Here is a 25,264-nt window from a genome sequence, read left to right on the forward strand (position 1 = left end):
AGAATAAAAAGATCTCTGAACTTATATGAACTTTTCATCATGAATATCCAGTATTTAGTGGTAATCAGCTTTTATAATAACATCCTTGACTGTCATAATAGCTCCTAAGTGAATAAGTAGACTATAATAAGAACTTGAGTATAAATTTAGCTAAACTTGACATTAGAATTTCACTTGCTATTTCTCTTATGTGTATTCTCTTTGTGGGACTTATTAGAATCTAGGACCCTTCCTGATAAAAATTGCTGACTTCCCACTAGTCTGTTATGAATTAAGACAATTATTGGTCCTCGGCTCAAGAGATAAGGTACTTCTTAGAAGGTCTGGGGAATATGTGAAGCATTTTTGCTTGCCCACATGGCTGGGGACACTACTTGCTGATATGTGGCTGGAACTAGTTGTGCGGGAAGTTTTGCAACAATAGCGAATTACCCTTTCTCAGATATCACTGGACCTCTGTTGAGCACTAAGCTAGGCGAATTTAGGTACTTCCATTTTATAGCTGGGAAATAAAGGAAATTAGAAAAGATTGACTAGGCAGGACCAAAATTTGGATAAGCAGGACCAGCCTCATGATGATAGGCTCAATGTAAGAAGAAAACAAGGGAGAAAAGTGCACATTTTACTTGCAGTGCTATCTGACAGTTTTCCAGCTTCCTATTTTGAAATAATTTTAGATTACAGGAAGTTGCAAAGATGGCACAGGGAAATCTTGTGTACTGTTCATCCAGTTTCCCCTAGCTGCTAAAACGTCCATGTCTATAGTACAATGTCAAAACCAGGAAATTGTCACTGCTTCCATGTGTGTACATAGTTCTGTGTCATCTGGTCACGTGTATGCTTCCTGTAACCAGCACTGCAATCAAGAAGCAGAACGATTCCTTGGCAAAGACCTTCCTTGTGCTGTTCTTTATCGTCACACCCGCCCCTCTGCTCCGGCTGTTGCTAAATCCCAGCAACCACTGGTCTCTTCACCTGGTCTTTAATTTTGTCATTTTGAGAACGCTGTATAAATGAAATCTTATTTCAAAAGTACATGACCTTTTGAGATGGACTTTTTCTCCCCACGTAGCATAATGCCCCTGAGGTCGATTCCAGCTGCTGTGTATATCACTAATCTGTCCGTTTGTATTGCCGAGTAGTACTCTGTGATAAAGACATACTTTGGTTTGCTTGGCTGTTCACCTGTTGTCGCATGTTTTAGTTACCTCCAGTTTTTGAATATTAGAAACAAAGAGTCTTTGAACAATTGCGTACAGATCTTTGCATGGATGTAAGTTTCTATTTCTGTGGGATAAATGTCCAGAAATGCAGTTGCTTGTGGTATAGTAAGTGTATGTCTAGTTTTGTGAGAAAGTGCCAGACTGTTTTCCACGGTGGCTGTACCATTTTACATTCCAACAGCAATGTATGACAGGTGCAGATTCTCTACATCCTTGCAAGCATTTGTTGTTGTCACTTTTTTATTTTAATTGATTAATAGATGTGCTCATTATAGTCCTAATTTGCATCTCATGATGTTGAACATCTTTTATGTGCTTATTATTAGTATATACTTAAATTGTTAAAATTTTATTATGTTAAATAATACTTATTTTTATAATAATATATATTTTATATTATATATTAAATATATGTTTATACAGTATATATTTTATTTTATAACTAAGGATGCAACATACAGTACAGCCTTAGTTTTTGATGTAGTGTTCCATGATTCATTGTTTGCATATAATACCCAGTGCTCCATGCAATACATGCCCTCCTTAATACCCATCACTGGGCTCACCCATACCCCTAACCCCTCCCCTCTAAAACCCTCAGTTTGTTTCCTGTAGTCCATAGTCTCTCATGGTTGGTGGGAATGCAAGTTGGTGCAGCTACTTTAGGAGACAGTTTGGAGGTTCCTCAAAAAATTAAAAATAGAGCTACCCTGTGACCCTGCAGATGCACTACTGGGCATTTACCCCAGAGATACAGATGTAGTGAAAGGAAGGGCCACATGCACCCCAATGTTCATAGCAACCGTGTTCACAATAGCCAGACTGTGGAAGGAAGGAGCCAAGATGCCCTTCAAAAGACGAATGGATAAAGAAGATGTGGTCCATATATACAATGGAATATTTTTCAGCCATCAGAAAGGATAAATACCCACCATTTGCATCAACATGGATGGAACTGGAGGGCATTATGCTGAGTGAAGTAAGTCAGACAGAGAAAGACAATTTTCATACGATTTCCCTTATATGTGGAAGGTAAGGAATCGCATGGAAGACATTATGAGAAGGAAGGAAAAAATGAAGAGACAGGATCAGAGGGAGAGTATATATTTTTCAAAGAAATATTGCTTCATGTCTTTTGCTCTTCTAATTGGATTGTATTTCTTTGTCTAGTTTTAAGTGTTCTTTACATATTCTGGACATGAAGTATTTGTCAGATCTGTGGTTTACAAATATTTTCTCTCAGTCTGTACTTACCTTTTCACTCTATTAATAGAGTCTTTTAGAGAGGAAATGCTTTTAGTTTTGGTAATGTTCAGTTTGTATGCCTATTCTTTCTTTTTTTTTTTTATCAGTTTTTTTTTTTAAGATTTTATTCATTTATTTGACAGAGAGAGATCACAAGTAGGCAGAGAGAGGCAGGCAGAGAGAGAGAGGGAAGCAGGCTCCCTGCTGAGCAGAGAGTCTGATGTGGGGCTTGATCCCAAGCCCCTGGGATCATGACCTGAGCTGAAGGCAGAGGCTCCAACCCACCGAGCCACCCAGGCGCCCTGTATGCCTTTTCTTCATGAATGATGTTCTTGGTATCATTTCTAGGTATTATTCTCCAAGTGTTAGGTCCTAAGGATTTTCTCCTAATGTATTATAGTATTATATTTTTACATTTAAATCTGTAATTCATTTTGGATTAGTTTTGTATAAGGTATGATGTGTAAATTCAGGGTGCTTTGTTTTGTAATGTTTTTGTTTTTGGCTAGGGACATTTAATTGTTCCAGCAGTATTTGTTGAAAAGAATGTTTTATTTCATTGAATTGCTTTTGCATAATTAAAAGGAATCAGTCGACCTTACTTGCTATTTCTGGGTTCTTTCTTCTGTTCTGTTGATGTGTCTGTCCCTCCATAGATTTCACATAGTCTTGATTATCATGGCTACATTCTAAGTCTTTGAATCAGGATGGGTGTTTTTTCTCTGTTTATTATTATTTTTTTACAATTGCTTAGGTATTCTATCCTTTGCCTTTCCACATAAATTTAAAAATAATCTTGTCTATGGGGTGCATGGGTGGCTTAGTCATTAAGTGTCTACCTTCGGCTCAGGTCATGATTCCAGAGTCCTGGGATGGAGCCCCGCATTGGGCTCCCTGCTCAATGGGAAGCCTGCTTCTCCCTCTCCCACTCCCGTGCTTGTGTTCCTTCTCTCACTGTGTGTCTCTTTGTCAAATAAATAAGTAAAATCTTTAAAAAATAAAAATAAAAATAATCTTGTCTATATCTACAGGAATCTTCCTGGAATTTTTATAGGAATCATATTAAACCTCGATATCAACTTGGGGAGACGTGACTTTTTTACTATGTCGAGTCTGATTCATGATCACCATAACTCTTTCCATTTTTTTAGATCTTCTGTTACTTTTCATCAGCATTGTATAGTGTTTAGCATATAAGTCTTGTACATATTTTGTTAGATTGATAATCTCTATATGTTTATACATATCTATAAACCAACCTTTAGTTTTTATCTGTGTATCTATCTATTCCATTTTTTAGTGCTTATAAATGGCATTGTATTCTTAATTTCAGCATCCATGTTCATTGACAGCTTATATACAAAGATTTTTGGATTTTTTGATGCTGTATATTGTTACTTTGCTGAACTTGAGCTTTAGTTCTAGGAGACTTTTGTAGATTCCTTGGGATTTTCTATGAATGCAGACCTGCAATGACATCATTATGTCATCTACAGACAAGAATGGTTTAATTCCTTTTTTTCCCAATCTGTTCTATACACCACCCATTTCTTTTCCTAGGCTCATTGCACTGTCTAGAATTTCCAGCCCTCTGGGGGAACAGCCATCCCTAGCCTTTTCCTAATCTTAAGATTCAGCCTTTCTCCATGATGTATAATGTGTGATGTTACTTACAGGTTTTTTGTAGTTTTATCAAGTTTAGGAAGTTAGTTATGCTCTCTTACCGGTTTTTTTTGAGAGCTTCTGCCATGATGGGTATTGAATTTTGTCAGATGGTTTTTGCTGCATCACTTAATATGATCATGTGCTTTTTCCTTTTTAATCTGCTGATCTGTTGATAACATTGATTGATCTTTGAATATTGAACCAGCCTTGAATTCCTGCAATAAACGTCACTTGGCTGTGATGTATAATCTTGCTATATAGTGCTAAATTCTGTTTGGTGATATTTTTGTTAAAGATTTTTGCTTCTGTGTTCATGAAGGATATTGGCTCAGTTTTGTTTTGCTTTTTAATTTTTATACTATCTTTATCTGGCTTTATCTGACATATAGGTATAATGTCATATATGCTAGCAGTGGTTTACCTTAAATATGAATAACGCAAAGAAGTTTGCAATAAAATGTTGAACTCAGTCGAACATATTCTTTTATATTCATAAGACTTCACTTTTAAATATGCAGCTAAATTTGTAAGTATATAGTGGAAATACTTTTCCCAACAAAAATCATTACAACTCGATTGAGGGTTGTTTAATTATTTTTAGGTAGCTAAGATCAACTTAGTATATGAAGTATATCAATACTTTATAGGTTGAAAAGGCCTTTCTACCAAGTAGCTCAATAAAATCTTGGGAAATATTTAAATGATCTTCAGTAAAAGTGGTTATTTAAGCTGTGTTTCTTAGTTATAACACAGATAAGTTTTATTTCAGAATTTGATTGGATACATGCCTTCTTGTCCTTAGTGTTAGGATTTGCTGGTTCTGTATACACATAAAATCAAAGCTGGTGTCATTAAACTGAGATCTTCTTTTGCCGTTAATAGAGAATTATGGTATAGATTCATGTTTAGGTTTCATAATATATTGTAAGTGTAATATATTGTTTGTGTCTGATAGATTTATAGTGAGTAAGATGTATACATTATGTACCCATACATAAATTTATATTATATATTAGTCTCTGTGTGTGCATGTGTGTGTGTGTGTGTGTAACTTTAAAAAGAAATCACTTCTTGCCTTAAAAAAAAATTCATGAGTAAGACTCAGGTGGATGCCTAAAACCGTTCCTGGTGAATTTCTAAAACTAATTAATAAGTGGCAATTTAAGTTAAGATGTAAATCATGACCGTGTCTTATGGACATGAACAAAAGTTATCTAAAGTTATCATTTTGGAGAGTCCCTATTACCTTGACAATCTAAAATGACTATAATATCGTTTATGCCATCAGCCTTCTTATAACTGCATGAAATAAAATGTATTTTACAACATATTTTGATGAATGTTTCTGATGCAGTTCTTAGAAAAGGCATCATTTCTGTTTTTTCAATTTTGTTCTAATTTTACAGGATTCAAGCCAAAACTCGTGAATTTAGAGAGCGACAAGCTCGAGAGCGTGACTATGCTGAAATCCAAGATTTTCATCGGACATTGGGTTGTAACGATGAGTTGATGTATGGGGGCATGTCTTCCTACGAAGCTTCTATGGCTCTCAACGCCAGACCCCAGAGCCCAAGAGAAGGACATCTGATGGATGCTTTGTATGCCCAAGTGAAGAAGCCACGGAATTCCAAACCTTCATCTGTAGACAGGTAGGCTCCGGGAGCAATCAAGGTATTGCTTCCAAATCAACTTTTATACAGTTTTTGACAAGGGAGTAAATTGTTCATCAATCCTCGTACCAGGACTGCCTTTTATTAATGGCCTTTAGAAAGCTGTTGCGTCTAAAAGTATTGAGTTTATACAAATTGAAGCTTAACGGAAAGAGGAACAGAGGTTTTGATAGCTTTTCTAATGATTCCAACATATTTCATCTTGTCCTTAAAATGGTTTTAGACTGGAAAACTAACCTACTCAAATAAAAAGCAAACTTGAAATTTTGGCTCCTCTACTTAAGCTGTATTTCCTTTTGTTGCTAACAGAGCCTCTAGTTACAGTAATTAAACAGGTGGAGGTGGCCTGATTTGTTTGAATTATGAGTTATTTAAAGGGCCTCATTTTTTGGTGACATGATTTTCTATTATGGAAGAATTAGTGAATGAGATGTATAATATAGCCAGTCTCCAAATTGCTTGTTAATAGCCACAGACCAAGGTCTGATTATGTGTATCAGTGTAGCACAAAGGAGGGAAAGGTTGACTCTATATATTAGTGACTACGTATTTATTTCAAAATTTAACTGACTCTATGGTTATATATTTATTAGTGGCTACATATTTATTTTAAATTCTGAACTATTTTAAAAACACATTTTTCTACCTATCCATTTATATGTTCAAACACCTTTAAAGTTTAGTTCACGAGGAAAATAATTCTCATTTATTTTTATCTGCACTATATGCATGTTATTTTCATACGCAATATACTAATCTCATCATATATTATAATGCTTTCTCATAATCATTGCTCTCTACTGGAGCTGGCTTTGAACATTCAAAGTAGGTTTCACTTAAAAGGTGTGGTTCTCAAGCTTTGACTTGTATCAGAATCACCTGGAGGGTTTTTTCAAACACAGATTGCTTCACCCTTCCCCGGAAGGGCATGAAGGGAGTGGAGCCTAGTATTTGCATTTCTAACAAGTTGTTGAGTCTGAGGTTGGTCTCTGGTACTGCACTTTACCAACCCTTGCAAGTCTAGGGATGAGATGAAATTAGTTCGTCTCTACACTCACCTGTGATTTGGCTGCTACATTTTGCAAGCATTCTGTGTTTTAGTTATTTACTTCCAGCTTTGACAGAGGTTTGCAAATGTAACAGTCAACCTTCAGGCAAACCCAGAAGGAAGCATTTTAAAGAGTAGCAAAAGGAGAAGCAGGCCTTAAGGTAAAACTGTAGTCAGATTGTTTTTCTGTTTTCTTTCTCTTTCTTTTTTCTTTCTTTCTTTCTTTCTTCTCTCTTTCCTTCTTTCTTGGCTTTAGGTTTTCTTTATTATTTTATGATCTATTTGATGTTGACTGTAATGAATAAATAATGTAAGTTAACATAGAAGGGTTATGCTTTATTTAAACCCCTTTGGTGTGGTCATCTAGAAAGTTCAAAGTGCTTGTTAACCAATATCGATGTGTCAGGACTCAAAGAATAAGGTGATTATTAGTAACAGTGACATTTTCATACTGAACTTCTTACTTGGTTTTTGCTCTACTTGTGAAAGCTGCTTGTAGAAGGTCAAATAGCACTTGAAGGCCATGACTGTCCCATCAAAAGTGGTTTTCTGGGGGGAGAAAGGACAACAGAAACATTGGCATGGCCTTTTCGTAACTTTGGGAAGAACTGAAAGAAAATTAATGTTGTATTGGTCATTGATAAAAATATTAATCATTCCCAGCACCTCCTGGAAATGTCGTAGGTGGTACACGTGCTTATAGGGGCTACCAAGTCCCAGCTGACAGGAGAGATGGGAACCTGGGGTAGGGGGTGGGTGGAGGGAATCTCTCCAGCCCCTGAAGGCTGGAAGCAGTTGTTTCAACCCCCAGTTGAACACACACCCCCCCACACACCCCCCCCTCCCCGTGCCCCACAGCAGGAGTCTCTATCTCCCCTGACAATTTCTGCACATTTTCAAAAGGACTTAAGTGCTCAGAGCACCATCTGCTACTGGGCTCCCGCATCCCTGTCTGCGGCCTCAGCTCTGTACAGGCTGACCCCCCCTGCAACCCAGCCTCCTCAACTAATTTCTGTCAAAAACCCACTTGGTGAGACGTTTCAGGGGAGACTTTTGTTTTGGGGACGAGTCATACCAGGCAGTGAACAGCTCAAAATTCACATCATGGACAGTGCTGTATCCAGAAGCCCGCCTCAGCCTCACTCAAGCATGGCCTGGGCAGCTGGGTACCCCTGGGGACGTCAGGCTCTACCCATTTGTGCCCCCAAAGGGTCATTGGACTAGAGGATTTCTAAGGCCCTGCCAGCTCAAGAGAGAGAGACTTTATTTTTTCTTTGAAAAGGATCACAGGAACTTCTTAGTTTTCTGTAATTCTTGTTTTTACGGAGAGTAAGATGTCTACCAAACAATGACATTAGTAATAGAAAAAGTTGGGCGTCATCTCACCTGTAAAGCACTTCTTTACCAACCTGTCATCGAATATGAATGTGGCTTGGAAATAACAGCATCACCTCCATTGTCTTTTCCCGTCAGAGAGAAAGTGGTGGAAAAGTGGTTCTCAGACTAGAATGGTAATAGAGACTCTTTTTTAAAGGACAATCTTTTCATACTGCAGTATGGAATTAAATAGTTTTGATTATAATGTTACTTAAATATGTATAAAAATAAAATAGGGCTAAACTCCTTCTGTTTACAGCCATTATACAACTATAAAACCAAACGTCTTTACAAATTAAATACAAACAAAACAGCAAAACCATTACATTCAAATGAGCAACATTAATTTAATGTGGCCAGTAATGTGTTTTAAAATCTAAACTCTTTCACAAATCATTAATATGGTGGTGGCTGCGCCATGGAAGGTTCATTTGAGTTTGTGTGCCTACCCTCACACGCCGAGGGCCAACTCCTTTCCCCACCCATTTTCTCTGTGAGACTTCTGCGGTTCTTCTGCGAGCTCCCTCCCGTCTGCCGCATCCCGGCCTCGTTTACCTGTGAAGTCCAACTTGCTTTGGGTATCAGTAACTTGAGGCAGTGAAAATGCCATTTCTGGGTGCCTTCGTGTTTGGAAACTTAAAATCAGACAGAGATGCCTTATATTAAGAAATAATCATTCAGATGAAAACAGAAAAAGCTTGCCACTCCTCAGAATGTGTCACCTGGGGTGTCTGGGTGGCTCAGTGGGTTAAAGCCTCTGCCTTCAGCTCAGGTCATGATCCCACGGTCCTGGGATCAAGCCCATCACTGGGCTCTCTGCTCGGTGGGGAGCCTGCTTTCCCTTCTCCCTCTCTGCCTGCCTCTCTGCCTACTTGTGATCTCTATCAAATAAGTAAATAAACTCTTTAAAAAAATGTGTTTCCTGTACAAAGAATATACCCAATAAAGAAACTCCCATCAGTTAATTAAATTTCACCAAGATTTGTAATTGGTGAACTGGTACAACTTCACGATTCAGATTTTTGGACTTCACGGGAGTGTAGGTAGTCAGTGGACAACCTAAAGTATAGCCCACATCTGTTTCTGGGGTTTTTCACTGTTTGCTGAGAAAGCGGCATTCGGAATTTCGTCGCTTAATCATTTTGATTGATCGTATAGTTGGAAATGTGCATCTGTTAGCCCCACACGGAAATACCCAGGGTTAATTTGTTAACCGCTGTAAATTTGATGTAAAAATAGGATACTTTCTCCGTTTGCGCAAATTATTTGTAAAATGCTTTTTTTTTTTTAAACGGGGTACCTTCCTACTATATTTTCATCCCAATTTAGTTTGATTGACAAATGAACTCTTATCCCACTGTCTGTGTTGGTCACAGTGTCATCATTACTACTCTTCATTAATGCCCTTGGTAACATTTTGACTTCTCATTTTGGGTTGATGCTAATGAGAAGCCAACCCTACCCTTCTGTTTCATGTGAATAACAAGGCTTAAGCTCACAAAAATACCGGTGTACTTACATTTTATCCTGATTAGAACCAGAGACCTCAAAGATTTAGCTATGTAAATGATTCATAATCCTATACTTCTTTGGCAAGATTGTATTTCCTACTTGATGATTATATCTTTGGCTGGCTAGATACATGAGAGGCTGATACAGTGCTCTCTGAGGTGTTTCTTCCTACTGTGGAAGACATGCCAGCTGCCTACCCAATACCTATCGCTCCTTCCTCCTCACTTAATAGTATCCCAGTTTTGTTCAGGCTGGCAAGGTGCCCAGATAAAAATTCAGTTTCCCAGGCTCCTTTGCAGTGAAAGGTGCTTATGTGACATCATTCTGACTAATGAGTTAGAAGCGGATCTGAATAGAACTTTTTCTGTAAAGCTAGTTTTTTTCTGATGGGAAAAAATGGAGCCAACTCAGCTTCTTCCCTTTGCCATTTCCCCTCCTTCCTGTCTAGAACTTAGGTAGGTACTCCAAGGTGGGGTTTATCTAACAGTCTTGAAGATGAAAGCTACATGGAGGAAGAGGGAAGTGGCCCATTCCCTTGGACAGCGAATGGCTCTAACTCCGGCATGCCCACCCTCTTTGTGACCTGTGCAACTGAGCCTCTTACTTGTTTAGGTTACTCTTCATCATTTCTGTTCTATGGAGCCAAATAGCATTTGGAGCCTAGGAAATTATGCACACAAGAGCCCAAAGGGAATAATCATCCTTAGATCAAGACTGTCTGAAGAACTATCCCCTGATCAAATCATGTCCACAGTATTTTGTATTAAGTAGTGGGCAAATTTATTTTCTAGTTTTGCTCACTTAGCTCTTCTACTTTTCACTTTATTTAGCCTGTACTTAAATAAATATTATCAGTCAGATGTCTGCTAGCATAACATCCTTCTTGACTCTGATACAGCACCATCTCCTGGCAACTCCTGCATCTCTCAACAGTCCGGCTACAAAGTGTAACGTACGAAAGCCTGAGTTATGGGGAATACTGCCCAAGTTTGGTTCTGGGTTCTTACACCATCAGCTGTGTAAACTCTCTGCTTCATTTTCCCCATCTGTATAATAGGGATAATAATACACTTACTTTATCAGGCTAGGGGGAGACTAAGTCTGTTAATACATATAAAGCTCTGGGGCACCTGAGTGACTCAGTGGGTTCGGCATCTGACTCTTGATTTCTGCTCAGGTCATGATCTCAGGGTCATGGGATCAAGCCCCGCATGGGGGTACCAGTGGGGCGGGGGCAGGTTCATGCTCAGCAGGGAGTCTGTTTCTCTTCCTCTCCCTTTTCCCTTCCCCCTTTCCCCCACTCCCACATGTGTGCTCTCTCCTTCTCGCTATATATAAAATACATAATAAAAAAAAATACGTAAAAAGGACTAGCCCTGTCCCTGGTCCACAGTAAACCCTATTTAAGTGTTTGATGTTGCTGTAGTTTGTTAGGAAATGGGTGTTTTTCCCTCAGGAAAGCGCAGCAACCCCACCTGGGTGCAGAAACAAGCAAAGAATAGAACTGAAATGAATCAAGATAACTTTTATTCCTTACACATAAACATACTTGTAAAAGTGTGGACATGCAACTCTGCTGATACCACTTTAGTCACTAAATAGCTTGGTCTCTAGGTATTCTCCATAAATCACATCACATCGTGACCGTTTCTCTTTAAAATTAGGATGTACTGGATTCAGTATGCGGCCTTGTGGAGGGCTTCCTCTGTGTAAATACTTGTAAGTGCTGGGTACTATAAAATGGCTTACTTGAGAATAAGTAGGGGGGACAGTTGTGTAAGAATGTGATCTCTCAATTGATTTCAGTCCTTTGACAATTTGAAGATCTTCATTTTGTACTTTCCTGGAGCTCTTTGAAGTTCTTCATGTTCTACTTTCATGACCTTCTGGTGGACTCCAAGCTAGCCAAGCTCCATGGAGATATGGAGATTTGAACTTCTGCAACCTTGTCTAAAATTTTGACATTTCTATTTACATCAGGTTATCTCCAGGCAGGGTGGATGGGCAGGGATCACAATCTTGACTGTCCCAGACCACATTCTAGAATAGTGATTTTTCAAATTTTAGCATGTATATGAGGAACCTGGAATGCTTCTCACAAATGCAGGTTTGTTGACCTCCCCTCATATTCTGATACAGTAGGTCGGGTTGGGGACTCAGAACCCACATTTTCAGAAAGCATCTCAGTTGACTATAATGCAATGGGTCCATTCGCCCTTTGGGAAACACTACCCTTGGGCTAATAAAAACAAGTAAACAAACAAACAAGATGAAATGGAACTTGGATGTAAGTTCGTTTATTAAGGTCTAACAGTGAAGCTATAAAGTAATTTATAGTTTGTGTCTTGGGCACTGCTTTACTGTTCACCTATGGCTAGATAATCATTTTGTTTAAAAGGTCAAATACAGGTGTGGTATTCATAAGCTTTATTCAGTATTTCTTGTCACTTAACCAAAAGTTTTTTTTCATGTAAGTTATACAGCTGCAATTTTAAAAGCTTCATATGCTTTGAATTCTAACAAAGAAATGATGAAATGCTGGTCGATCATATTTTATTTACTTGAGGATACCAAAGCAATTCATATTTTTATATCCAGATACCAGAATCTGTAGTTAAAAACTCTACAGAAAAACAGCTCTAATGGACATTTGCTGACTGTCACCATGCGATCATTTGCCACCAAGAGTGCATTGTCCTCAAATATAATTGAAATAAAATAGGTACTGTGCTGCTATAAATCTAAATAGCAGGAAAATAGTAGGCTAGACTCCCCCAGCTTGTTCAGGACACCTTAATGGAAACATAAATACCATAATCATATGCTTTTTGCATGCGTTTTACCACTAAAAAGAAAATGTGGATTTTAAAAGAAAAGACCTTTGTGAACTTGTTTTTTTTCCCCCATTAAAACTGAAATCCAGTTGTGTCAAAAGGAAGTGTGACAAAGACCAAAAACTAATTTTCTTAGATATAGGTAGTTATTAAAAAAGTGCTCTTCTTAAAATGTTGGGTCACATAACAAAGTTGCATTTGCTATTCAGAAAGTCAAATGCTACTTAATTTAGTTACATTTACTCAGTATTAGTCATCCCTGCTTTTCTTGAAATGTGAGAAAGTCACTCTCGAAGGTAGTAAATCTCATTGTCATGATGAGTTTTGCAAGTTGGTGCCATTGCTAATTCATGTGCTCCGCCCGGCCCGTCTCAGTGCCCTTGGCGATCCTTTCCTGACCTTGGCTGGCTTCATCCACCTCAGCAAATGTCCCAGACTGGGTTGTTCCCTTCAACACCCCTCTCTTGTCCAAACCGAGCACCCACCTCCATCTTTGTCCCGGCTCCTTCCCGCTCCCTACATGCTGCGGGTCAGCTCTCCTTCTTCAAGGCCAGTTCTGTGCACACTCTGCCAGCCCCATTCTGCAAGGAGCCGGCTTGCTCCATGAGTCCTTCTCAGCCCCTCCTTCAGCCTGTGTCTCTCTGCTCGCTCTTCCAGAGTGGGTAACTATGTAGATGTCTTTATCATGCTATTAAAAAAAGTCCTTTTTTACCCTCTAGCTATTTACTGCCCTGTTTTTCCTCTTCACTTCTAATCCAAACTTCTTGAAAGATCAATCTAGATTCGAAGTAAACTAGGTCTGGGTCTTCTTTCCCACATCTCATTCCTTCCACATGGCAGGCCCAATAATGGCCTCCACCCCCACACCTCCACCTCATTCCTCATTCCCAAGCCTGGGAACCACTGAATATGTTGCTCTATCTATCCGGCAAAAAGGACATGGAAGATCTCATTGAGTTAATGATCTTAAAATGGGGAGATTTTCCTAGATTATCCATCCCAGGGGGCTCCGGGGAATTACAAGAATTGTCATAAGTGAAGGAGGGGGACAGGAGAGTCAGTCAGAGAGAGATTGGAAGATGCTGGTCTCTTGACTTTGAAGACAAGAAGGGACCACGAGACAAGGAATGCAGGTAGATACTAGGAGCTGGAAAAGGCAAGGAAATAGTCTCCCCTAGAGCCTCTAGAAGGGACATAACACTGCTGACAGCCTGATTTTAGCCCAGTGAAAACCATTTTGGACTCTGACCTCCAAAACTACAATATAATTATAGTTTCCTGTTGGTCTCCTAGTTTCCTGATCCAGTAAACACTTCAGTACTTTCCATTCTGGATCCCTCTGTGGCATTCCTGGAACTCTGTTCTCTGTGTTTCTGTGAATGATACCTACTGCCTATTGCTTCCTACTTCCTACGGGACTGTTTCTTAACTGTCCTTTTAAGGATTCTCTTCTTGCCTGCTAAGTTTGAATTCTTTAGGGAAACAATTCTGGATTACTGCTATTCCCTAATGTGGTTTTTTTGGCTGAAGTTTTAACTACTGTGTGGCACTGGTGATGGGTAACCTGTCCTAGCCCAGTCCTTTCCTTTAAGCTCCAGACCCTTGGAGCTAACTACCAGCTGGGGTGTCTGCTTCCTTTCAGGAACCAGACCCAACCTATCCAAAAGCCAAATTCATCGCTTTCATTCCAAGCTTCTACTAGTTTCATGGGCCTAATCCCCAAGAATACTATCCCCAGATTTACTCAAGACATAAACCTTCCTTAGGCAGCCAGTTTCCCTTCCTCCACTTCATTCAGTGACAGAGTGACAGAGGCCTACCAGTTTTACATGCTAAACAATTCCAAATCCTTTCTGTCCTTCCGCACCATGACACATGGACTGGCAAGAGTATGCTAACTCATCTCCCTGCTTGAGCTCCAGTCTTATTCTCCCCAGATTCCTACGTTTCCCAGTACCTGGAGTCTTCTACACAAAATAAAGATCTGACAGCCCATCCCCTTGGTTAAAATTATTCCGTCGCTGTTCATTGTCTCCATGACGCAGTCTGAGCCCTCAGCATGGCGTCTGTGGGCCTCCAAGACCTCCCGTTTCAGCCTCCTTCCTAATTATATCAGACTGTGTCATATTGGTTCACGTCTTACTTTCCTAACAGAGGATCTTCTAGAAGTATAAACCCAACTTCATGAAATACGTGGGTGAATTAAGTGGTTCTTTGGTCGTTATATGTTGTGTAAATGTTACATTTTGGTGGGTTAAAACAAGCAATCACCGTTCATTAAGCTATTCTAATATAGTTAGAGATACAGCAATTAAATTAAAGGCTGAGGTGACATAAACAACCCAACAAACGAAATCTTGAAAGTAATGAAGCCATAAATAAGGTCATGGCTAATTTTAAAGACTTCTTGTTTAATTCTTTTTGTTGATTAACATTGCCTGAAACCACAATTTGTTTGTAGAAGTAACGTGTAATGGGTGTTGTTTATTTATATATTTACTTTAGCCTTGGAGGAGATTTAAATATTCCACACAAATATGAGGATAAGGGAAAACCATCTTAGACCTTGGTCGTCATCAGGCAAATAATTTTCCAGCACAGTGTGTTCGCTTTTGTTTAATGTCTTTCCCTTTGCAGAACACTGAACCTTTCGGCCTTTGATGGTGAGCTGGCCGCACTGTGGTCGAATCTGCTTGAGCTGTTTGAGATTTCATTTGGTTTTAGCTTTCTGAGAGAAGCTCCAAGATCCTGCTTTAAATGTAACTCGGCATGATAACTCATCTTTTTATTCTGTCCCAACCTCCTGGCCCTCCTGTCCTGTAGACAATCCAAACCCATGGACTCAAGTGCCAATCTTACTGGTATATAGTGGTCTTAGGTTGGCATTATTTTCTTTCTTGCTCCTGAACAAAGCTGGGATATCAGTCAGCTATTAATATAAATTCATGAGGATTTACGTGGAGCCCTGTTGTGAGATGCATTTTCAACTTTGGGGGAGACTTTATCAAGATCTGAATCCAAATCTATTTTTAAATTAACTTCCCAGATGTTCTAGAGCTTTTCCTTGGGCACCTCAGTCCTCAGTGTGGATAACTGTCTGATTAGTCTCTATTGGCTGCTTCATTCCTTTTCTTTCCATCAGTTCCTTGTTGGTTGATTTTTGTAACTTAAGGAAAAGCAGTAGTTGATTGAAAAATGTTTGTTGCATTTTCCAATCAAGGAAGTGTTTGGGAAATCCTTAGTGTGTCTCCCACTAAAATAAATGAGTATATAGACATGTAGAAATTCTAAGCTTTCTGTATTGTTACAGAACAGAAAATGACTAGATAATTCATATGTTCTATAAGTATGTAGTAATTACTTGAATAGATAGTTGAAATTGCAGAAAAGGGACTCATGTTCATAGACGGAATGGATCAATGAATGAATGTTTATTGGTATATGTATACATTTCTGTAAAACTCACAAATATTTTTAAAAGTGAATTTTCTGTATCAGTTTTTGTCTTTTATTATTAGTTCTACCTAATAGATTATAGAAGGGTTATAGGATTGAATCCCTAGGAATACAGAGTTTTTAAAATATTTGTTCTCAAAAGAAAATATTTTGGGGCCAGGCAAGTGTCTTGTAGGTGATTCTTTTTGGTGAGGTGTCGGGATGGGTGGGGGGCTCTTTCAGCTTAACTTTTTTTTTTTTTTTAACAAATGTATTATAATTTTAGAAGTTGAACAGATATTATTGGGCAAGAAATGAATCTTAATCTGAATTTGTGCTTTTTTAGTACCCTGGTTTAACTGAAATTCTAGGTTACCTCCAAGAGAGGCCCACTTGGCCCAGCCTCACGTGCTGTTAACCTTCCGGTGGGGGGTGGGGTGGGGAGAGTGGCAGGGGGGTGTTGGCAGGTGCTGACTGCACCTGAAGCAAACGAAAGACCAACAGGCCACTGAATGAACCCAGCTCACAGCGGAACTCAGATGATCTGAGCTGAAGTGAGCTGAAGAATACAGCCTTCAGGAATCTGGAGGATTTCCTGCATGTGCATGAATTCAGCCTTAAATCTTGTGACTTAGCATTGACTGGTAATGTCAATCTGAATTGAGGAGATAGTACAAAATCTGAATTAAAGTATATGTTCAAAGATATCATGCTCAGAACTTTAAAGCATATCCGGCAGCTCAGATGAAGGGCTAGCAGTTTCAGTTAGAGAATCTTTATTTTGTAAACTTTACCATGGATTCTGTTTATTCTAATTTAGATATAAATCAAATTTGCTTAAATTTTATTTAGAGGAGACTCATTTGCTGATTTGAATGCAGTCAGATTAGAAAATTATTCTTCTAGGGGTGCCCGGGTGGCTCGGTGGGTTAAAGCCTCTGCCTTCGGCTCGGGTCATGATCCCAGGGTCCTGGGATCGAGCCCCGCATCGGGCTCTCTGCTCCGTGGAGAGCCTGCTTTCTCCTCTCTCTCTGCCTGCCTCTCTGCCTCCTTGTGATCTCTGTCTGTCAAATAAATAAATAAAATCTTTAAAAAAAAAAAAAAAGAAAATTATTCTTCTAAATTCCCTTCAGATAAGTCCCCCTAAAATCTCATTTCTGCTATAAATTTGTAAGGAAAAAAATTTGATAGTGAAAAGATAAATTCCTCTATAGATTTTCAAAGGTTATGAATAGTGGTATCTGAAATAATTAAAAATCACCCACCTACAAAAAATACTGCTATCATTTCATGTTGACCTCATATAATTCTGAATTGTGAAAATATATTTTAAAAATAAAAAATTATTTTGTCTTTGTGAAGAAAAAGAAAAATTTAGAAGAAAAAGTTTGCCATATCAGAAGTTACTCATCACTATGACCGGAACACAATTCCCTCCAAATAAATCTGTTTAACAACCAAATAGCAGATATCTTTTGCCTCCCTTTTCTGGTCTCTGCTTTGCTACTTAATAGGTCATTTAATGCTGGGTACAAAGCAGTAGTCTTTTGAAGGTTATATAATGAATTGGACCTGCATCAGGCACTTAGGCAGAGACATAGTCAAGTAAAATTTTAACTCCAAATATATTTTAAATTCTAATGTCGCTTTGAATTCCCGGGGGCACCTGGGTGTCTCAGTCAGTTAAGTGTCCAGCTCTAGATCTCAGCTCAGGTCTTGCTATCAGAGTTGTGAGTTCAAGCCCCGCATTTTTTTTTTTTTTAAAGAATTCTTTAAAAAGATTGGGGGGAATGGGAGAGATGCAAATGGAACTGGGGAGTTTTGGAGGACACAGGTGAGGGAATTAAGGACTGTTTAATCCCTAGGAGTGCCATAAAACTGGTCATTGTGGTTGTGGACAATTAATGGTGAATTTCTGGGCAGTTGGCAGTCAGTGACATGAGGCATGAGGATTTTCTCTCAATTTCACAAAGTCACCATGTGGCCTGTGGGGGAAAGGAGGAGGACTTAGAAAAATGACTGAAATTCTGTATAATTAAAATTCTGATACAGAAGAGTTTTGTTTTTGGGTTTGCAAGCTGCTTTAGCGTAACTTTTAAAAAACCACCCCTTTTGTAAGCTGAGGGTAAATACTTATTTCTAATTATTCTCTTTTTCTTCCATTTCCTTTTTCCCTTTAGTCTGTATGTTTAAGCTTTGTGAAATATTCAAGGGCTTACAGTTTTTGAATAAGCCCAAGGTTTTTGTACATTTCCATCTTACAGCCCCTGGGGCTGGTCATCCCCCTCCCCAGCAGTTATCCCAGGGGCTACTGGGTGCTGAAAATTGTGGAAACATCTGGGATATGGAAATGAGCAAGACCTCATTTACCTCCCAAGTTCCTCTCACTTGGTGTCACCTGAGAGACCATACACAACGTATTGCACACAGACTGATAGGAATTAGGTAGGATGCTAAGGAGATTGACTCAGGTTGGGGAAGGGGAGGCTTCAAAGACATGATGTGCTTGCATCCGAAGTGGGTTAGAGCTTTTATATCTATATATCTATAAATATCTATAATATATAGTATCATATGCATATTATAGTATGTAAATATATAATGTTTAGTATAATAAATATATGAAATATTATTTGTTATAATATATAAATATATAATATATTATTTAATAAAATATATAAATATATCGCATATACACAATCTATATAAATATAAAATAAAAAATAAAAATTTGTAAGTTGTTGATAAATAAAAATCTTTGCATATATATTTATCTAGTTTTGACTGACAATGCAGTCTAGTTAAGGCACTCGATTTATATATGTGCTCCTGGTAAATATGAAATATGGTCAACATTTCACTATGTAGATTCTTTAATACCTCCTGTACCTAAAAACCACTGGCAGTATTGCTGTGGCTTTTCTCTCTGAGCGGTCTGATGCTTTGGAAGGGTTTATGGATTTCGGCATGTGAGGCTTGACTAGCCTTTAGGTCCCTTGGTGTCTTCAGCTCTCAGTTAGGTGGGGCCTTGAGGCCTGCAGGATAATGAAGTAGAGCCTGGACAGGCAGAGACGTTCTGCCCCATCAGGCAGGTGGTTTCTACGAGAGCAGATCCAGGATTCAGGGGCCATGAGTGAGAACTGTGGTTGGGGATACTGACCTTATGGATCCAAAGCAGGTTTGTAAGAATATTTATGTTTTTCATATATTATGGCTCAAAACACCTGAAGAATCTCAAAGTCTTGTTTCGGCTCTTCTTGGCCGTGAATGGCCTGTGGTTTGCAGTATCCCCAGGCCTGTAGGCTTTGCTGGATCAACAAGGGACATGGGACTCTGTCAGTTAGTGGCAGTATCTGTTGAACACCTGCTAGACGCAGACTACCTTGCCAGGTCAGTTCAGAAATGTTGGCGGATCTTGTTTTCCCTCTGATACTATGTTTAAGGAATTTTATTTGCATCTGGGAGAGCCCCAGTAATCCATCTTTGTGATAGATAAGTCCAAAATGTGCTGCCCCAGTTTCTTTTAAAGTTCAGCACATCTTTTTCAAAAAATATAAAAAAAATTTTTTTTAAACATTTATTTATTTATTTGACAGCGGGAGAAATAGAGTGCAAGGGGGAGGAGCAGAGGGAGCGGGTCAAGCAGATTCCACCCTGAGCATGGATCCTGATGCAGGGCTCGATCTCACAACCCTGAGATCATGACCTGAGCTGAAATCAAGAGTCAGACGCGTAACTGACTGAGCCACCCACGTGCCCCAGGATCAGCACATCTTTGAATTGTCTTGCTTTTTCTATTTCTAGCTTTTATACACAATTAGGGCAAACTGGAGATAGGTGTCATGTTATCCCCGCTGACTGAGGGGTTTGTGATGTTCAGCAGTCCCATCGGACTTATAACTGTCTGATTTTTTGAAGGGCAGGTGCTCTGGGTCTCTCTGGGACGTCCTTCATAGCTACTGCACGAGACGGTGACTCTTCCACTTTTACTCTAGCACGTTACTGAAAACATTTACAAGTCCAGTGGCTATGCCAAGGCCACACACATACGTATATGCAGGGTTAGATACGATTGTGTTCTTAGAGAGCTGAAAATTCTGGTGATAAACTCCACTGTCTTGGGAGAACCCAGACCTGAGGCATCGATGGAGAGCCAGGCGGCATCCCTACTCAGGGGCGATGTCCTTCCTGAGGGCACTCTAGGCTCTCCCCAGGCTCGTACCAGCCACCAGGGCGAGTCTTCCCACGTGGCCTTTGGCTTGAACCATCACTGCCAACAGTGGGAAGGAGGGTGTCCGGGAAGATGGGAGTCAGGGCAAGGAAGACAGGCTAGTTGACCACAAGTTGGTGTATCGTTCCAGGCGCATTCTGGGACCTCGCAGCCCTGAGGAGGGAGTGAGTCACAGGTGCTCCTGTGACAGAAGGCCACACCCGGGAGCACTCCCCTGTGAAGGCCTCAGCTGCCTCTGAGGGGTCCTGGCTCTGGCCCCGCAGCTACTAGGGCTCAGGGCCAGGAGCAGGCGGAGCCACCAGCAGTGATTAGAGGTGGTTAATGTGAAGAAATGCAAATAATTTAAAATTGCAACGCTCCCTCGTCCTTTCCCACACTCCCTCATTTCCTTCTCTGCTTTATTTTTCTGACTAGTGCTTATGCTGTTATCATAGGGCCTAGTCATACTTTCAAAACACTGTTTATCCTCCATCTCCTACAACTAGACTGAAGTTCCCTTTCAGGTAGGAGTCTTTGTCTGTTTTGTCCGTGGCTGTATTCCAAGGCCTGGCATATGGTCATTCGAATATGTTAAATGAAGGAATGAATAAACCAAGCTCTTGGTCAGCACAGGAAAGGCAGTGTGTGGGGCGTGGTGTCTGAAAAGGACAGCTCTTAAGCCGTATGCAAGTAGAGGGGCCTGCTTTAGAAAAGAAGTGTGGGAGTTCTAGCCGCAAAAGGAAGTTAAACATTTTAATTGTTAAAATCACTTTTGTTCATGCTAGATCCATAATCCTTCCAGGTTTCCTAGAGCATATATAATTTTGAGGGAGAGATGTGATTATGCAATGTGATACATTAAGGTAGATATGATATAGGTTTGGTAAAGGGCACAGTCTGAGTTCTCATGCCAGCTCTGCCATTTAACCTTCTGTGCCTCACTTTCTGCACCTGTAAAATGGGGATATTGACATTACTGACTTCATTGGGATTTTTGTGTATGTATGTGAGGATTAAATGAGTGATTACAGACAAGGCCCTTTGAATACTACCTGGCCCATAGAAAATTCCAGTACGTGTCAGTTGCTGTCATCATTACCATCATCAACATCATCCTTATTATTATGCTGTCACCACCATCACCATCTGTACTCTTGAGTTCTTAAGAGTATTTATTGATTTATTTATTTGAAAGAAAGAGCAAGCAGAACTGGGAGAGAGGCAGGGGGAGAGAGAGAATCCCAAGCAGACTCCACGCTGAGCGGGGGAGCACAACATGGGGCTCAATCTTGTGCTCTGAGACCATGACCTGAACTGAAATTAAGAGTCAGACGTTTGACTGTGCCAATGAGGTGCCCCCGTATTCTTGCGTTCTAAGGACTTTTAGAAGCTAAAAAGTTTGCCTCATAGATTGTTTCATCTGAACATGATCTATAACGATTCTGTATTTTTTTAGCATTTCTTTGCATAAGAATTTATTGTAGGTTTTTCAACTTTTTACTTTGATGCCACAGTTGGCATCTGCAGCGTTTTACAGTATATGCTGGTACTAAGATGTGCATTGCTGTGGACATTTGATTGATTTCTATAATTAAGAAGCAACTTAATCTGCAGTAATTTGGTGTAGTATTGAACTTGAAAAGCCACAGATTCATTTCCAAAAGAGGAGACTAAAGTAAATGAGGGTTATGATATTTGAGGACACGAATGAAGATGGCACAGGCCTGGGGCTGGGGTCAGATCCTCCCACAGCTCATGATGCACCCTGTGGATGACTCCCCGCCTTCAGGAAGGCTGCTTACCTTACCATTTTCCTCCTGGAATGTGGGGTGGCATAATAGGGCCATTTGAAATAGCTCTGTGGTATATTTAAATAAAAACTACCGTGTAATTGCATAATATTAGTATTACAAATGCCTTGTATTCATTATATGATAATTAATTAAAATAAGGTTCAGTGTTAATAAATATGTAGTAGAGAATATTATTGATGTTTTATTTATGGTAAACAGGAAATGTCCCTTGTGATTTTTTTTTTTTTTAATTCCCAGCCTGGAAACAATAAATCAGATATGAGAAGGGGCTAGATTGTTTTCTTTTATGATACGCCTTTTTCTGGCACATTTTGTCCACTTACCTGGGATTAGCTACATACGTACCTCACAAAATGAGGTCTCATTATACCCAAGGATAGCTAAATGCCCATCAAGGAATAAATGAATGCGTTTGAGTTGTTTTAATTAGCTAGGTGTGATTTAAAGGTTGCTGAAATCAAAAAGTCTTATTCATTTTTCATCAATAATCACTTACCTTAATATTTCATTAGAACCCGCTGATTTGTAGACCTCCTTCTGGGCTTTGATTCATTATGACTGCAGACATAATTTAACTTTCCCTCTTTTTCTCATTCTGTATTATACTCTTTCATCTCTGAGACACTGTTAAGATGTTTCCAACATTCTTCACAGGGCTGCTAATTGATCCAACTTTTTTTTTTTTTTTTTTTTAACTGTACTTAAAGCTAAGAGTTCTAGGCTGTGGAAAGCTATATGTGCACGCGCATGCGTTTTTGCATCGGGTCCTTTCCTCCCCTGAACATCTGATAATAACGTGCAGATTTTCTACTTCATATGTTCCGAGACTAAGGACTGAATTATCATATGCAGAAGTCAGGAAGTAAATAACTGGGACACATTCTTAGACTATGCCATCAATTGGAAAGAACGAAGCATCTTGTGTGCCGCATGCTTGGGGGCTGAGATCACTATCTCAGCATATACCTTATTCTCAGAACGTGTCTCCGGTTGCTTTCGAGGCACACTTGCCCTTACCCTCCGATGCTCCGTGGGCCTGTGTGTCCTCCGGGGTGGCCCTGTCCCAGGCTTCTGTGCTGCCACCTAGAGAGCGCTGCTCTGTCTCAATGAAGCCAAGAGTTGGGCCCTCGCATTAATGTGATGCCTGTGCAGGGAAGAGCCATTCTTTATTCTTAAACTGTTCACTGGTGGCTTGTGACCGATCGCAGCTAGACACAGCCCACACAGGGCGTGGGAATTGGATCAGAACCTCTTAAAACCCCAAACTCCAGGTACCTCTCCTTAAATGCATACATAGGCCCTAAGTTTTTGTTTTTGTGTTGGTTTTTTTTTTTTTTTTGAAATAACTAACCTAAAAGGTGGAAACATGCCTAGCACATACAGATTCTGACAAGCTGATGCTAGCACTGAAAAAAAAAAATAGATGGATAGATATTTTCTTTTTTTTCGAAACTGATTATGAAGTAGTATATGTCTATTTTCCACAGCCATGTTAAGCAATTTTTGTGTATACTTTCACTAGCTGTAACAGTTTTTGTGCTGAGCAAAAATTGCTAAATGTTAAGAAATAAAAACTTGTGCACTGAAAAATTTGGTAAATGTACATGTGTACAGAATTGTAAATATTTTCATTGGATTGAAACCATTCTCTCCTCTTGACTGTTCTCAGAAAACTTAATGCTGACTTCCCTCATGTCCCAGATCTATTTTTCCCAGAAATATGTCTAAAAAATTAATGAGCCACCAGTAGATATATAAATATCTACTAATGGAGAATTAAAAGAATGCTTATACTTTAGGAGATATTATCTACCATTAAAAATTATTAATCTTTTCTTTACCCAGAGCTAGTCCTTACATTTTGCCTACCTTTGGAATGTTTGTTGATAACTCTTCCTATTAAATACTTTATTCTTCCGTATTAGCATTACGATGACTTGTTTGGTGTGAGTATGCATATTTCAGTAATTCTAGTATTTGCATATGATACTCTCAAGATGCCAGGAGGAAGCTTAAGGTAGATTTACTGGACTTCATCATTATGATCCTCTCAACCTACCTGTCCTGCTTCTCAGCGTTCAATGGACATGTGAATGCAGACGTAAGCTTCTATAGCAGGGTGACATAGTAGATCACTGTGGCTTTATTTTTTTAAAAGATTTTATATATTTATTGACAGAGAGAGAGAGATCACCAGTAGGCAGAGAGGCAGGCGGGGTGGGGGGGGGGGAAGCAGGCTCCCCACTGAGCAGAGAGCCCCATGTGGGGCTGGATCCCAGGACCCTGAGATCATGACCTGAGCCGAAGGCAGATGCTTAACCCATTGAGCCACCCAGGCGTCCGTCCTCCCCCCTGTGGCTTTAGATTCAGATCTTGGCTCTGCCACTTACTTGGATGTTTGGCAAGTTACTTAACCTCTGTGAGCCTCGTTAAATTCATCTGTACTTTAAATTTTTTGTCCCATTGTTAGACCATATGTCAGCTGTGTCCCGGTTTTTATATTTAGAAAATATGTTCTTCATAACCATGCATCATGGTCCGTGTTAGAAGCTATTGGGGCTAAAAGAGAAATAGAGATCCAATCTCTGATGGTAATGCTCTCCTAGTCTTTTGGGAGAATAACAGACGGATTTAAATAACACAACCAGTTTTATTGACCATGCTGTTTATTTTAATAGCTAGACCAGAATGGTTTGATTGACTTTTTAAAAATCTGGTATGTTTTTTACCATATGGACAAGGCCATATCTAGAGTGCCAAGCTAATAAGCCTTCTTTTCTCTGCCAGTGAACCATGAAAGTTGTTAGCAAAATGTTTTATTTTGAATCGATCCATTTCCAAGCTCTTGGTGATATAAACACCCTTCTTAAAAGATAGAGTACAGATTATCGTTCATCAGTCACTGGAAATTTGTTGCATCAAAGAACTGTAGGCAATGAGTATGTGAAATGATCTAGAACAGAATGTATACTGTGTGATTGGGGATGCCTAAAAACATTATAAAACTACCCTAAATCAGTTGATTGTGGGTACACGGTTCCAGGTTTTGAATGGTGTTGTAACACAAAGAACATAAAACACGGGAGTTGGGTAATGCTTAGCAGTTATGTATTGTTTTAAATAGTCAGGGTTTAAAGTAGCATGACTTTGTGCTTTTCTCATTGTGCAAATCAGTCTGAACTGTGATACCACTTCTGTGAACAGCAGTGTAATCACAGTATTAAGATTGTC

General features: G+C 39.4%; 1 protein-coding gene across 19 annotated transcripts in view; it reads left to right on the forward strand.

Annotated features, from left to right (window-relative positions):
- The window catches only part of PARD3 (par-3 family cell polarity regulator), a 655,030-nt gene that overhangs the window by 493,025 nt on the left and 136,741 nt on the right, over positions 1–25,264 (forward strand). For all 19 annotated transcript variants that reach the window (XM_080812103.1, XM_080812093.1, XM_080812097.1 and 16 more), the window contains one exon: positions 5,540–5,782. In XM_080812103.1, coding sequence (XP_080668229.1) covers positions 5,540–5,782 — 243 coding nt within the window. The remainder of the gene's footprint in view (positions 1–5,539; positions 5,783–25,264) is intronic.

The sequence above is a fragment of the Martes martes genome (genome assembly GCF_963455335.1).
Source record: "Martes martes genome assembly, chromosome: 8".
NCBI lineage: Eukaryota > Metazoa > Chordata > Mammalia > Carnivora > Mustelidae > Martes > Martes martes.